We start from the raw sequence: 15,618 nt of genomic DNA on the forward strand, positions 1-15,618 counted from the left end.
AATCAGATTCAATGAATTATGCTAAGCTATGCTAAAAGTGGTACCGCCAGACCTGGAGAACAGTAAAAATCAAATGTTTAACTCTAGGGGAGCTGAAAGATGAGCATATATTTTTTTTAATGGAGTGTTACTTTAAGTCGTTTTTATGAACATACCGTGCAAAAAAACAATACTGGTGTACATCTTACAAAATGTTTTTAAATTAAGACATCTCAAACATACATTTTAGTATTGAACTTGGATAAGCCTTGTCCGGGAAACAGACCCATATTGTTTATGGTAAGGAAATTAGATCTTTATTATTTTTTAAATTGCAAAACTATTTTAACATAAATATAACAAAATAATTCGAAGAAGTGAAGCTTGTAAGATTCTTAGAATTTATGAAGATTAAGCAGATGTGAATATTTAATTGTGTATTTTGATAGCTTGTTTGTATGTTTTGGAATAAATACAAAGATAAGCAGACTATTGTAACTTATCTCTGTCTGCTTGTAAATCTTTAGAGGTCGAGGAGGTGCAGCTCCACCCCCTTCACTTGGACGAGGAGCAGCAGCACCCAGAGGAACTGTGGGTACACGCACCTCCCTCCCCACACCCACACTTGCTCGAGGAGTATCTGCACCCCGGGCCAGAGGATCTCCAGGGACCCCTGGATACAGACCATCGATACTGCAGGTCACGCACAAATCATACGAAGACTATGTAAGTGAACTCATATCCAGTGTATTTAATGATCGTATTTTTATTAGGAAGTTTGTGTTTCAGTTTGAAAATAGGGTACCAAGGACTATGTGGAGTACATGGTCATCAGTTTTGTTAATTTAATGATTAAAGTTTGGGTATAAAGCATATACAGAAAGTCTTGCTTCCACATATACATACACACGATTAAGATACCTTTTATGATACCTTAAATCAAACTAATTGAAAAATCTTACAGAAGCTGCTTTTGTCTATTTAAGGCTGAATGAATCAGTGCAGGCAGAACACACTCTTACAGATTGAAAACTATTTATTGCGAGTTCACATGTTGCCATAAAGAACAACTTTGTGGTGTTAAAGATGAATAATAGTGTAAAGTATAGAGATCATCACGTTATCAATAAGTATTGGTAATATGACTAAGGATAATCAAGAATTAATGGGAAGCTTTATATCATTTGTAAAAAAGTTTTTGCGCTCAAGGTTATTTTTGAAAATTTGCATCCAAGTGAACGTCAAACTCAAACCAAATGAAAAAGGCAATATCTCATGGATTCAGTTCCCACTGAGCTTTTGCCATATACAGAAGTCCTATACGTGTAGCGCTGTGTCAGATTGCTCTGTCTGCATGCAGAAATGGTGGAGTACAGGCTCATTACCAGTGTGAATTGAGTTCTGCTGGGGAGCCTCTATATTACTCGACACTTCCAAAACGTGGACATTTTTCTGTGAGTAATTGGGTCTGAAGTTCGCAGGTGGAGGAAGGTGGACTGAGAAATAAGCAGTTTCGAAATGTAGCCTTGCCCATCCTTTGGGATTTTTGTCTTACAATTCATGAATATTTTAGTCATTTTGTTTTTTAAAAATTGCATCTAATTTGGTGTGTATTTGCAGAAACGGCAGAGTCCTGCATAGAGTAAAAACTATGTCAACTACAATGAGAATATTTAAAACCTAAAAAATTCTGGTCACAGAATGCGTTGTTTAAAAAGAGATGGATAAGTAAGGAATAATTGTCAATTATTCCGCTTATACTACGGTTACCACACCTCAAGACATCGATCAGATGATATATTTAAAGGGATTTGTCCGGTTTTTGTACTTATATTGCTATTGTGAGTAGGACTATTTCTTCCGCATCTCATCCAACGGCTCTTTTGCTTGTCATTGTCTTTTGCTTCTACGTCATTTTAAAGCTGGCAATGGAGGCTTGAGCCGTTGATAGCATTCTAGTGCAGTTATTAATGAAGTTATTAGAAAGAGAGCAACAGAGACACAGAGAGAGAAAGAAAGAAAGAGAGAGAGGGCGAGCAAGCGAGCGAGAGATTGTGTGAACGAGGCTACCTCTGTGTGTCTCTAAACAGCGCAGTTATTGCCTCAGAAAATCATCTGTTATGTTGTTTTTGTTAGTCTGTTATTTGCGAAGTGAACTGTAATGCTGCGTTCACACCAGCCCCGGTAGAGGCGTCAAGCCTTTTACGGTACATTCACACGGGGCCTAAGCGTTAACGCTTCCCATTCCCTTTTAATGGGATATGTCATGCATTGTGAAATGAATTGTGGATCCGTCGGTGCCACGTCACTGACGTTGCTTGCGGTAGAAATTTCTCAACTTTTTAAGCGTGCGTCAGCCAATCAGATTGCCTTAAGCTGAAAGTATACTAGGGACGTCCGCATATGCGCGCCGTCCGCATGACGTCATTTTTGTCATCAGGAGGGTCCGCGGCCGGCCGCGCGGACCGTCCGCGTGCAGCCCAAAATTTGAGACCGCGCGGACAGTGCGCGTACAGTCCGCGTACAACAGTGCATCTGCGTGAAAATATTTAGACAGGACACTCCACTACAAACAATTATACAAAGGAAATTTGCACAGAATTTGCACACACACTATCGTTTTTCTTCTTTAACTTTTACCTCGTCCAAGAACAGAAAGCTGTGGAGCATGTTTGTTACCATATTGTTTTATTCCTGTTCTTTGTTGTCTTGTTGTTTGTTCTAAACTGTGTTTGCAATGGTGGATCAGTTATTTTTCTTCACTTATCCTAATGTTTTAATGTACTGTAAATGTCACCACATCAGTGCTGCACTGACGGCCTGGTAGAGTAATCATTTGAATAAGAAATAATTTGTATTGCGTATAGTGTTGAACGCGGCCATCCGCGTGTTGCCGCGGGGACTATACTTGGAAAGCTGCCCGGTATATCCCGGCCTTTATGCAAATAACCTAGGCAGTGCCAGCCAATTACGTTTATGGAAGACCGGAGCATGTGTTGCGGGCACGGTTATTGGTTGTTGGCCACGCTTCAGACAAGCCTTCCATCAAGCGTTACGGCTTTCGCCCCGTGTGAAGGAACAGTTAAAAGTCAATGTAAAGACGCGTTGACACGCATCTGGAGGTCTCGCTGCGCGAATGAGACGTTTACAGCGCATTCACACGGGGCGTAAGCGTTAACGCTTAACGGAAGGCTTGTCTGAAGTGTGGCCAACAGCCAATAACAGTGGCCGCTACACATGCTCCGTTCTTCCATAAACGTAATTGGCTGGCTCTGTCTAGGTAATTTGCATAAGGCGATCTGATTGGCTGACGCACGCGTTGCCGCTTAAAAAGTTGAGAAATGTTCAACTTCGGCTGCGAGCAACGGCACTGACGCGGCGCCGACGGATCCACAATTCAGTTCGGCAACGCATGGCGTCACCCATTAAAAGTGAATGGGAAGCGTTAACGCTGACGCCCCGTGTGAATGCGCCGTTAGCGCGGCGTGGTAGACGCGATTCCACCTCATTTGAAAAATGCATTCTTTTTCACACAATTTACTTATCTGTATACCATTGTTTTCACCATCCTCAAAACAGGCTGATGTCTTCCTTGTTATAAAGTCACTCCTTCAGAAATATGTAACAAGTTCTGAGCCAAATATTACTAATATATATATATGAAGAGTTTGGTTCCAAAACGCAATAAATGCCATTTTTAAAAAAAATTAGTTACTGCCAAAATCAGTATTGTATAAGGTCAGTATTTAAAAGTAAATTCTTAATTTTACACAAAATACAATATCCGCCATGTTATTCTGTCACATTTTCTCCCTTTTTTTCCAAAACGCAATAAATGGCACTCCTCCTTTTTTTACAGAATGCAATAAATCCAAAAATTACAGCCCACCATTCAAGCAATGTAAACAAACAATGGCGGCGCGTTGAGTACACAGAGTCCTAGTTTTTCTCATCTACTTTGTACTTCGTGATAAACAAACAAACAAAAACAACCTGTGGTTTTCTGTGACGGGAAAGAAACGTAAGCAATCAACATCTAATAATTTACGTGAGAGGCACTCGGAGCCAGTTGCTTGTTCTCCCGACAGCATCAAGCTTCTCTCGGGCTAACACATTGACCCCAAGGGATCTTATGAAAAACTTTCCATTATTTTACTCAAAGTCAACGAAAATCGAGCAGGACCAAAACATTTTACAGCTGATCGCTGTGAAAAATGTTAAGCGACAACCTCAAGTATAACAGCAGCAATGACAGTGATCTTAATATGACAAAGTAAGTGTTTTGGTTAATGCCATTAATGTTTATTTTTTTATCAGTGTGTACAACTGTTTAACTAAATGAATATTAAAAGGCAAATATTAATGCACATTTATACTGATCCAATAGATTTATAGAATTTTGGAAAAAAAAACAGTTTTTACAATAAATCATTGAAAATCAAGTTATGGATTTGAATTTTTTATGTTATTATAACCTAAAGATGCCATGTGAAAGTTTGTAACAGAAAATTGTGGTTTTCATCTTGTCACATTCTTGGTATAGAAAACACGTTTTTACCGAAATTTGTCAAAATGGATTTAATGCGTTTTGGAACCAAACTCTTCATATATACCAGTTATATGGGGACCAGTAGTATTAATGTTTGAATGAAAAATATGGAGATACAAGGTTTCCACCTAACAGATTACATTTCACCATCCGCATTGATAGAAACTTAAGCTGTTATTCAGGTTTCAGTTTATCAAGAAGAAAGACACAGGAATGCTCTCTTCATTGTGTGGCGATGTTCTGCTCTTTTTGTTGGTGGGGATTTGAATGCAGTTAATCACAGCTCTTGTGTACATCAGCCGAGTCGTGCCAGACTGCCTCTTCTTCTTCCTCTCAGCATAACAGCTCTACTCAGACATCACAAGTGCTCTCTCAAAAGCCTCTTCACTTTTCTACAAAGCGTTCTGCCACTCCTCTGTGCTTGAGCTGCTGCCCCTTTTTCTACCCACAACATAAACAGACATCTGAATGTGGCCATGAAGAAAACTAAACCTGACATCAACTGTATTGTTTCTTAATGTCAAAATGCGCTAAATAAACACTTTATCAATATTGCATCATCTACAACACAAGTGCTTCACAACACACTGTACAAACCTCCTTTAGGATTGGCCCTTTTACTGAAAGGCGAGAATTACGTCATTCATAGTAACAGCACTGAAGCGCCTTGTTATTATATAAAGTCTTCAGTTTCTTTGAATGTTTTGTGCCGTTCACGCTGCATACTGTATCTCTTTTTTCTTAATGTTTCACATGTACAGTGTTAGGACTACTGTTAACATAAGCGTTAGCTTTAGTGGAACATTGTTGTGTTAATAGTATACAATGTTAAACAATTCAGTGCTAAAATGCCATTTTTGTTTAAGATCATAGAACCATAAAATCATAAACTAAACAATGCTTACCTTCTGAAATATTTATACGTTTTGTACAATCACATAAACTTTCACACGCTGTGTTCAGAATCTGGGATTTACTTGGAGTTATGAGGAGACTGTGTTATTTGTTTTTGCTTTTGTACATTTTAGATGACTCAAAACAGCAGGAGAAGATTTATAGACGGTTTCAGCAGCTACATCATAAACAGATAACTTTTTGTGAACTAAACGCAACTTCCGGTAGACTTCCACATAAAATCAATTCAATAGTTCGCCTGCACATTTAGATCTTAATGATTAATGGTAAACAAACTTGGCATGCTGTCCTCGAAGGGAGCTCTGCAGCTGAGCTCTGAACCTTCAGAGAGAGCGAACCTGAGGCCGGGGCTCGAGCCCCAACTTCGACCCCCCCTTGCAACAGAACTGCTTAGAGGAAGAAAGAGAGCAGTGAAGGATGAGATGGGGAGGAGGAGGGATGCCGGAAAAACTGCAGCTGGACCCTGAGGCCGGAAGGCTGCCTTATATACGACCATAATGATGATTGAGAGACCTGAATGTTTAGGCTCCTCTCAAACCTAATTTTAGAACTACAACAACAGCAGAGTGCTTTTACAGTATTTTTTTTTTTAAAAACAAAGGAAATAAATGACAAGTAAATTCGTTTTGTATCTAAAGTGTATCAACTACTACACTGATAACATTACTGTGTAATGTTGCTATAGTTTCTTGAATTCTTGCCTGTTTGCAAAACCTCTCGTCACAAAGGTGATCTATGCCTCACGAACCAAAACATTTTATTTTCAACAAGGTATTTGTTTCAAAGATCAGTTTAGACACAATCCAGACCGATAAATAAATACAGACCGAAGTTCACAGATGAAACCGTCTATAAGGGGTCTCCAACACGTCGCTCGCGAGCTGCTGGTAGCTTGTGAGCTGCTGGTAGCTCGTGTCTTAAAGCAACACCAAAGAGTTTTTTTACCTTAAAATAACGTTTCCAAAAAAGTTTCAGTCGTTCATCCACTCGAAACAGGGTGAACGGCACTTTCACATTCGCTTTGCAGGCCTCTATCGGCCAAAACCGCACTAAAGAAGTTTACAACCATCGGGTCGTGGTCCTGTAGTTCGAGTGAAAACTACAAAAACTTGCTTTACGGCAGACGTACAATCCAATCAGAGCCAGCTATGCTGCAGTAGGCTAAATTATTTACGACAGTGGTAATGGACAATTCCGCTTCTAACATGTAGGGGGAGCAAAAACTCTGTAGTGTTGCTTTAATTGCAGGTAGCTCGCTCATGGGTTTATTTATTTATTTTCTGTAGTTATGGAGCATTTGGATGTCTGGTTAGGTTAGTGTTACAAACGCCTGTGGTAGTAAAGACTGGGGGCGTATTTGACATCGCGTTGAGCTGTGTAGACCGGCGTATCATATGACATCAGTAATTTAACATGATTCAAAAACAAACAGATAAGTCCAAGCACCCGTGCCGCAGCAACCGGCTGATCCGTGCAATGCTGTAAAGTCGAACACACCTCGAGTCGAGACACTATGTTTTAAAAGGATGCCGTGATTTTCGGATTCACTTTTGGTAAAACGAAAATACAGTCGTCGTCACAAGTTCAATGGGTTATCATCTCATATTTAAACATCAAATGTCAAGAGATACCAGAGCCGTACGAGCATTACGAGCAGTACATAACTTAGTTTTAAGTCTTAGTTTAAGTCTTGCATTTTGTGCAGATGCACGTTGTATAATACATTTATGTTGTATTAAGGCTTAATATTATGTGCGTCATATATAAAGCGCATCAGTTTGTGTTTATTAACCCTTTAGTGTAACTTCATCACGCAGCTTTTCCCTTCAGAGGTTTCTGTTAAAAAACATATATTCATTAATAATCTAATATGTGTTCATTGTTCTGTCATAGCTTCATCAAAATTAAGTTTTATTTGAGTGTTTTTAATAAAAATATTTTCATTTTCACAATGACACCCTTTTCATTGCCCCGACCTCAATTAATCCAGTACTCGTTTTTCAGACCTATGGATTAATTGAAATGAAAAAATGACATACATGCACATCCCTATTATGAATCCAAAAGCAGTAAATACTCTGTGTATATTTGGATCATCTCTCTAAATCTTTTAAAAAGGTTGGAGACATGTTTATGTTTTCTGAGTAGTTAAATGCCTAATATGGGCTGTATTTGTCAAATTTTTGGCCTTATTTACATGCAAATTAAAACCCTATTAGTCCAATCAGTGTCAATGACCTCACAAATAGCCAAATAAGAACGTAATTAAAGGTTTTGCAAATGGGATGGATGAAATCACAAAACCTAATTATGCAAAATTAAATACTAGCATGAAACATAATGGAGGATAAACCAGAATTGTGTTTACTTCTTCTAGCGTAAATATTCAGTTCAGCCACAGAAAAGTATGAATGGTTTATGTTTAACAATGAATAAGGAACAATCAGATTCTGATTTGAAACATTACGAATTAATAAGCATAACACACACACATCTTAAGGTCATGGCTAGCTCAGGGTGAATGAATAAATGAACTGGGTCAATGAAAGAAGCTCTTGAGTGTTGACCTTTTAAACACTTCCCTAAATACACAGTATCGCACACCACTTCGCATGCTAAGAGCCGATTGATGGTGGAGAATAGAAATGTTAGGAAAAGCTCACTGGCACTATATCAAAGGAAGGTTCGCACCAGGGCTGTAATTGTTTTTTAACAATGGGCTTCTCTACAGCGCTGACTTGACATTTCTCAGGTGAACTAATTATTAAAATGGAATTCTTCATGCAGAACTTCCTCGTTTAATAAAACAGATGTACGACACGCATCTCAAAAAGGAGTTTAATAATTTGCTCCTCACCGAGAGCCAGGTGAAATGCCTGAAGGCCCTGCATATTATTCCAGGTCTGCGATTTAGGATTCCTGTCTTTGCACGGACAGTTAAAAATATGAAAAGTTGCATTTACGGTATGAAAATAATAAAAGGGTGTTTGGCTTACAGATTAAACTGTTTTATATGCAAATATTAGGTCTTGTGCATTGTACAGTCTGCTGTATATTCCCTGGTTAGTCATTACTGAATCAGGAAAACAGTTGCTATGGCTATTACAGCCACACTTGTTGTGCATGAAATAACCCCTATTAAAATTTATTTCAACATGATTTGCAAATGCGCAGTAGATTGCTCGGTAACAGCAAGCTCTGTTTCTGAAGGTTACTGTAGCAGTAATATCTACATGCCTGTCATCAGGTCACTGAATTCGATCTTTTATTTGGGTGATTGTAAAAGTTTATCTTGTGCTTTTAAATGTATTGATGTTGTACGATTATTGGCATACAGCCCTATATCATCAATGCTTAACTGTTTTTTATGTATTGTATGCAATACAGTACTATAAACAGTTGAAATCACAGTATTTTTTATTTTACAGTAAAACAATCAATACTGTAAATAGAACTTAAATCACAGTATTTAATTGTTTTTGTTCTCACAGTGTATACACAAAATACTGTAAATGTAAATACAGTAAACTTACTGTAAAACATTCACAGTAACTTACTGGCAACAATTAGCCAGTAAGTCACTGTAAATACAACTAAAATCACAGTATTTAAATGTTTTTGATTTCACAGTGTATACTGTACATAAAATACTGTAAATACAACTAAAATCGCAGTATTTAAATGTTTTTGATTTTACAGTGTATACATAAAATACTGTAAATACAACTAAAATCGCAGTATTTAAATGTTTTTAATTTCACAGTGTATTATTAAAATACTGTAAATACAACAAAAATCACAGTATTTAAATGCTTTGGATTTCACAGTGTATACATAAAATACTGTAAATACAACTAAAATCACAGTATTTAAATGTTTTTGATTTCACAGTGTATACATAAAATACTGTAAATACAACTAAAATCACAGTATTTAAATGTTTTTGATTTCACAGTGTATACATAAAATACTGTAAATGGAAGTACAGTACCCTTTCTGTAAAAAGTATTCACGGTAACTTACTGGCTAATTGTTGCCAGTAAGTTACTGTAAATTTCACGTTAATTTTTTTACAGTGAAGGGAGTACACATTTTTGTTGCATTCACTATGCATTGCCTTGATTCGTCACTCAAGCCTGCGGATTCAGAATCCCCTCCAATTTTCCTTTAGCTCATAAATATTCATGTGGTTGTTCTTTGGTTTCTGTTGTAAAAATGTTCAACGAGCTGTCATGCTATATGAATACACATACCAATTATTAGCATTTTCTGTTGTGAAGGGGCGACATCCTTTGCTGAGAAGAAAAATAAAATCGAATCCGACGCGCAGACCGTAATTTGTTTGATTAAATTATTTGTGATAATATTTGCCTGAGGCAAAGGCTTCGTAAATCTTTTCACTTCAGCATTGGGCAATAGATATGAAACAGCACACAATAACAAACATAGAAAGATTCAATGAGATTTGATTCAGAACGTAATCTATTTAGTCAGTTGCAACAAATAATGCAATTGCTATTATGGGGTAACTATTAATAATTGTATGGGTGCAGTAATGGTTAATTTGCAAACAGTAGCTCAAATTTGAATGATCTAATAATGATCCAAATGTAGGTCTGTCCATAAAATCTGTTATTAAAATTTCCATCATCTTAGATGCACAGTAGTGTTATTAATATATTCATCACCTTGTTTCATCCCCTCTGTCGTACACACTGTGTTTAATCGACAAAATACTGTATTTATCTGACAATCTAAACCTGTATATCACTAGACACCTATACGTTTTCCCTTTAAAATCAAACTGATGTCTATTTAAGTACCAAATCTTATTTTGATTACGTTTGAGAGAATTATAAATCACTCCGTTTTTGCAAGAACCACAATGGGCCGTTAAACAGAAATACAGCTTATTGGATGCTATACGTCAGTATATATCAGACGCTCACTCTCTCTGGCCTTAAGCCCATGTTTGCTCATATTTCAAGCAGAAATGATTAGCTCTGAAAAATCGGTATAGACTAAGCAAGCGTGTGCCAGACAAAGAGGCTTCCAGACGAAACCACAGACAAAAAGATTTTCAACCATCCATTTTCTGTTCCATTCTTAAAGTGTGAAAACATATTCGGCTGCTGGCTCAAGCGCAGATCAGTCACTGTCGTGAGGTGTTGGTGGTTGTCAATTGATAATGAAGCCGAGTATTAAAGACCTTTGGCTGTCTGCTATATTAATTACTCTTTGCTGGGCTCTCTAACACTTGATTTATTTCCTGTTAGCTAATATGAGCAGAGTTAATTGTGCTTTCAAATGAGTGTTGAAATGTAACCATCAAGCACCATTAACTAGAGCCTCCTCTAGTGATGCACAGTGGTTTGTAAGTGCATGTTAAAGTCAAAGAGGTCAGACGCAAGGACCTTTTGAACAACACATTATTATTGTTATCATTATAGTGTGTGATATCTTGGCCACATAGTGTTGCATGGACGCCGAGGGTTTTTTGCTTTGCTGTACAGTATGTAACACATTGTTTCATGCTTTTACTGCCAAGTACTTTATGTCTTGTTTATGTAATGTGTTTGGCTTGTCAAATTTACTATATAAATTAACAGTAGAAAATCAATTCCTTTTGGATGTATATTTTTAGTTCACTATTCACTATTTTCAGTAGACAAAAAGCATGTTTGCCATTTCCGTAAGTGGTTAAACGAAGCATTAATTTTGCTCATAATGGAATGACCCTACTTAACGATGATGTCATGAACTACCTCTCAATGCTAACACATTTCCTATGAAAGCTGTTGCTAGTGTGCAAGTGTGATTGACATGTTCTGAAATATGCTGTAAAATACGCTGCGTCTTCATACTCTGCTGCTTAATATAGCTCTTTATCAACAGGCAATGTTAACAAACCGGTCAATTAGTGAGAGGAGGACAGATCTCTGACCTCATTACTAGGAGACGAAAGAAATGGAAGGAAACTTCTGTGTTTGATCACTTGAACAACTTAATCCCTGGCATAATCCTTAACTTTAATTTAGTCTAATCCTTTTTCATACGCATGAAACCGGAATGCTGTGCAGAATTTTAATGTCAGTAGAAACAACAGAATCTAAGTGCTTTTTATTGCTTGCCCAGGTTTTTCTGACAGATTGGGCCTAATTAAATATAGCAAGTGTTTTGTGTTATCTGAACTTTGCACTAATGATTCATTTAGTATTTAAGTGGAGTTTGTATGCATTAGCATACACTGTTAAAACTGTTACTTGGATCTAACTCAATAAAATGAAGACAACATTTTCAAACTACTTTCTGCAAGTTTATTGAACTAACTGATATTTTGAGTAAGGACAAATTAATAATATGGATTTTAGTTCATGTGAAAATATTAAGTAGCATTTTAAGAAAAGGCCAATAAATTAAGTGTAAAAATACATACAAAGCACATTATACATAGACTTAATTAAAATAGGTAACATTTAAATGAAAAATACTATTTAATGTCTTTGTCAGGATCCTGCCAGATCCTTGTTTGTATTTAGATTTAGTTATCATGGCAGGGTTCTGACAGTACAATGTTTTATGTGGGAGATGCGTGGTTTTAGTGTTGGTTTATTCTGACCACGCATTTCCCAGGTCTCGTCACTTTTTCCACAATCCCTTACTTGTGATTATTTCCAGGTGTATGTAATTTATTTTCTCCCTACTTAAGAGTCCTTGTGTTTGTTGTCCAGTGCAGGTTCGTTAGTGTTACTCTGTTCATCAAAGAGTCTACCAGTGAGTTTGCAGTGTATAGCTTGTCGTCCAGTTTAGTGTTTTGTTTAAGTGATAGTGTTTAGTGCAGTCTTGTTAGATTTGTGTTTGCCCCCTCGTGGGTTTTCTTTTCCTGTTTTTACCCTGTTTTGTTAATAATATCCTGTGTTGTCTATCCATGTCCGCACTTGGGTTCTTCCGCATCCCAAATCCTGACAGTCTTCTGATTTATTAATTAATTTGATTAAAATCAAGTTGAGTTAACTAATAGTATTACTCAGATTAACTTATTTTTCTTGAAACGGCTAACTTATTTATGGTTTGTTGTTTTTTTAATTCCGTGAGATGAGGGCACGAAACTTCATTCAATCTACGTGCCCACTCAATTTCATTTGGGTACAAAATTTTTAAGGTAAGTGGTTGCAATTAATTCATTTAAGCCACATTTAAACAAAAGTTTTTTTAATTTGTTTAAATGTAGCTTAAATAAAGTGATTGCAACCACTTACCTTAATTTTTTTTACATTTAACAATGGTAAATATAAAATTAAAAGTAGAAACAGAAACTCTTCCAAATCATGAAGATTAATAAACATTAAACACTAAAAAGTCTTTATTTTTAGTTAAAACACATAAAATAGCATTTAAATTCAAATTTTATTCTCCAAATGCAGTCCCATGCAATGCATGCTGGGAACTACGAGTCCACTGCCTAGTTAAGGGCTCGTTATAGTTGTGCGTAGGTCCTACAGCGTAGCCGCAACGACGTAGGTTCTGCGTCGGTTTTCATTTATACTTTTGCGTCGTCGTCCGCGTCGACGTGCAAACACGCGCGCAGGCCGCTGGTAGGCAGTAACCACGCGTGTAACCACAGTAGCAGCGCGAACGCCAAAGAAGAAGCACCTTTGCAAGTTAAGCCACAAACGAAGAAGAAACACCAACTTGTGGTGTATAATTTGAGAAGACTAGCAATGATGGATGTAAATAAACAGCGACTTTTGTTGCAGTTTGAGTTAAATCACTCCTCAACTTAGCAATTCTTTGTTTTCACCGTCGCAAACGGAAATACCTATGACACAGTTTTTTTTACCTGACGGGAAGGGTTCTGGTGGACCAATCACAGCGCTTGCGGTCCGCGTAGATCTGACGCGCTGTTAAAATTTTTGCCAGGTGCGCATCAGGTTACGCAGAGCTACGCACAGGCTACAGATAGCCTACGGATAGCCTACGCCGTAGAACCTACGAACGACTATAAATCGCCCTTTAGTTATGTTTAATAAAATCATAGATCCAACCCCAAATTATTAAGTTATTTCCTTCTTACAAATTTAAGTGGATTATACATATAAAATTAAGTTGAATTTACTTAATAATGTGTTCATTTAGAATTTTTTTAATTTTAACTCATATTTTGATTAAAAAAGACAAGAATTCAAAAATTTAGAATTCAAGAGTTTACTCATTTTATTTTTGTTAAATCTACTAAGGCACAGAAACGCTTTTTACAGTATTCATGGGTACCAAAGACGTCACTTCCGCCATGCCCGCCACCATATTTGTGTCCGTATTGGAAGTGAACACAGCACTAAATGGTCACATTTATTAGTTTAATTGAGGGTTTACAAGAGACAAAAATGCTGATTGTACAATCTGGAAATAGATGTCAGCTGCCAGTGAGTCCCTCCAGTTGTTCGCGATTGTGAAAGAGCGCAAAATCAACAAAATGTAGAATTTCATGGCTTTAGTCCATGACTTTTTGCTTTAAATACATCAAAAAGAAATAAACACTCTCAAAAATATTGATTCGCTCACCCGTTTTATGTATTGTAATTAAATGGACTGTAGAAAGAGAATGTCCATCTCCTACGCAACCTAAATCAAGTTAAATGCTGATGTGACTTGAACAATAGCCTATTGGCCAAAAATGGATGGGCATCAATATTTAAAAACTGCACACTTAAAGCCATTTGATTTTAAGCATTAAGCTTAAGCCTTAGGCATTAGGTATAAGATAGTGTACTCCTGCCGTCCAGCTCATTATAAAGACATTATGCAGATGCTTTCATACCAAAGTGAAGAAATTCAAAAGTGCTGCAGGATTTCCATTAGGCCAAAATGGTCAGTTTTGATTATTTGATACTTGTCGGTCTATTTGAGTCTTTCTTTTGATCTTCTGAACAGGTTCACTACACATTTAGTGTGCTGTATAGTGTGATAATTGGTCAGTCTATCAGTGACAGCTAAAAAATGCAAGAATTTCCTAAGACCCCATTATGAAGTTTTAATCTGTTTATTGTTTCATTTGTCAGTCATACTGTATCGACCCAAACATTATCCACTTGTCTACAGACATGGCAAATGAGACAATTGTCGTTTTACTCATTGATCAATATTTTGTGTTGGACATGATTCATCTGTGCCAGACCTCCACTCTGGGAGTATATTTATTAGAGAAATCCTTTTGCAATGTAATTAAACATTGATTTTTCAACCCTAAACAATTAGAATGCTGCATTGAGCCTGATTTAGTCCCCCGATGTCTGAATCTGTGATTATGCTATTGTGCTTTTCAGGGGTATGATGATGGTTATGATGGGGAATATGATGACCAGAGTTATGAGGCCTATGATGACAATTACAGTAACCAGTCAAAAAGGTATTTATTTATAGAAGACTTATAGAAGAACTAATTTACTGTATGTGGTTTTCACAAATATTTTTTTCTCAACAGTGTCTCAGAGTATTATGAATATGGACAAGGAAATAACGATGAAACCTACAATAATTACGGTAAGGATATGATCTGCAATCCTTCTAAAGCAACATTTTTTGTTCCCTAAAACATTCATAAACATTCTGGATGATCCACTTCAACATAGCAGTAGTTTATGTAGCAGGCGGCCTGAAACTAAGTCATGGCACATTGCCCGTACCAGTAAGAAACCTCTTATGTCTCATTCATTTTCCATATTGCTGTTAAATGTTTCACAGCTAAAAGGTAAGAAGAAACGCCTTTTGGTGTTTGCCAGTTGCTAAATCACCCAGGCCCATGGCAGAGCAGCTGCCATCTTACCCTACTAGTGTGCCCCAGGGCTGGGTTTGAGATGCACTTGAAATCATGGACCAAAGCCAGCTGAGAGCTGGAGGCATTGCTGATGCCCACCAAGAGAGTAGGATTGGCCATTCAGTCATTACTTTGCCGTTTGAACACGTGCCCTCGCTGGATTACATTTGATACAGGATTCCCTCTGTTCTTGGCATTTCTACCGATGCCAGTCTCCCATTGTAGACGTGCTCACTCATTCATTTTACAGTGTGGCAAATTGTACAGCGGAGTGTGCGAACAGGAGTCGATTAATATTGCAAGACTTTTTGACAAGAAACCAAGATTTCGTTGTGTTGCGACACGTCGTGCTTGTTGTGTA

At 37.2% G+C, this 15,618-nt stretch overlaps 1 protein-coding gene across 10 annotated transcripts in view; it reads left to right on the forward strand.

Annotated features, from left to right (window-relative positions):
- Nucleotides 1-15,618, forward strand: part of khdrbs2 (KH domain containing, RNA binding, signal transduction associated 2) — a 90,017-nt gene that overhangs the window by 50,421 nt on the left and 23,978 nt on the right. For all 10 annotated transcript variants that reach the window (XM_055170430.2, XM_055170429.2, XM_055170433.2 and 7 more), the window contains exons 6-8: nt 507-705; nt 14,767-14,849; nt 14,925-14,983. In XM_055170430.2, coding sequence (XP_055026405.1) covers nt 507-705; nt 14,767-14,849; nt 14,925-14,983 — 341 coding nt within the window. The remainder of the gene's footprint in view (nt 1-506; nt 706-14,766; nt 14,850-14,924; nt 14,984-15,618) is intronic.

The sequence above is a fragment of the Misgurnus anguillicaudatus genome, chromosome 11 (genome assembly GCF_027580225.2).
Source record: "Misgurnus anguillicaudatus chromosome 11, ASM2758022v2, whole genome shotgun sequence".
Taxonomy (NCBI): domain Eukaryota; kingdom Metazoa; phylum Chordata; class Actinopteri; order Cypriniformes; family Cobitidae; genus Misgurnus; species Misgurnus anguillicaudatus.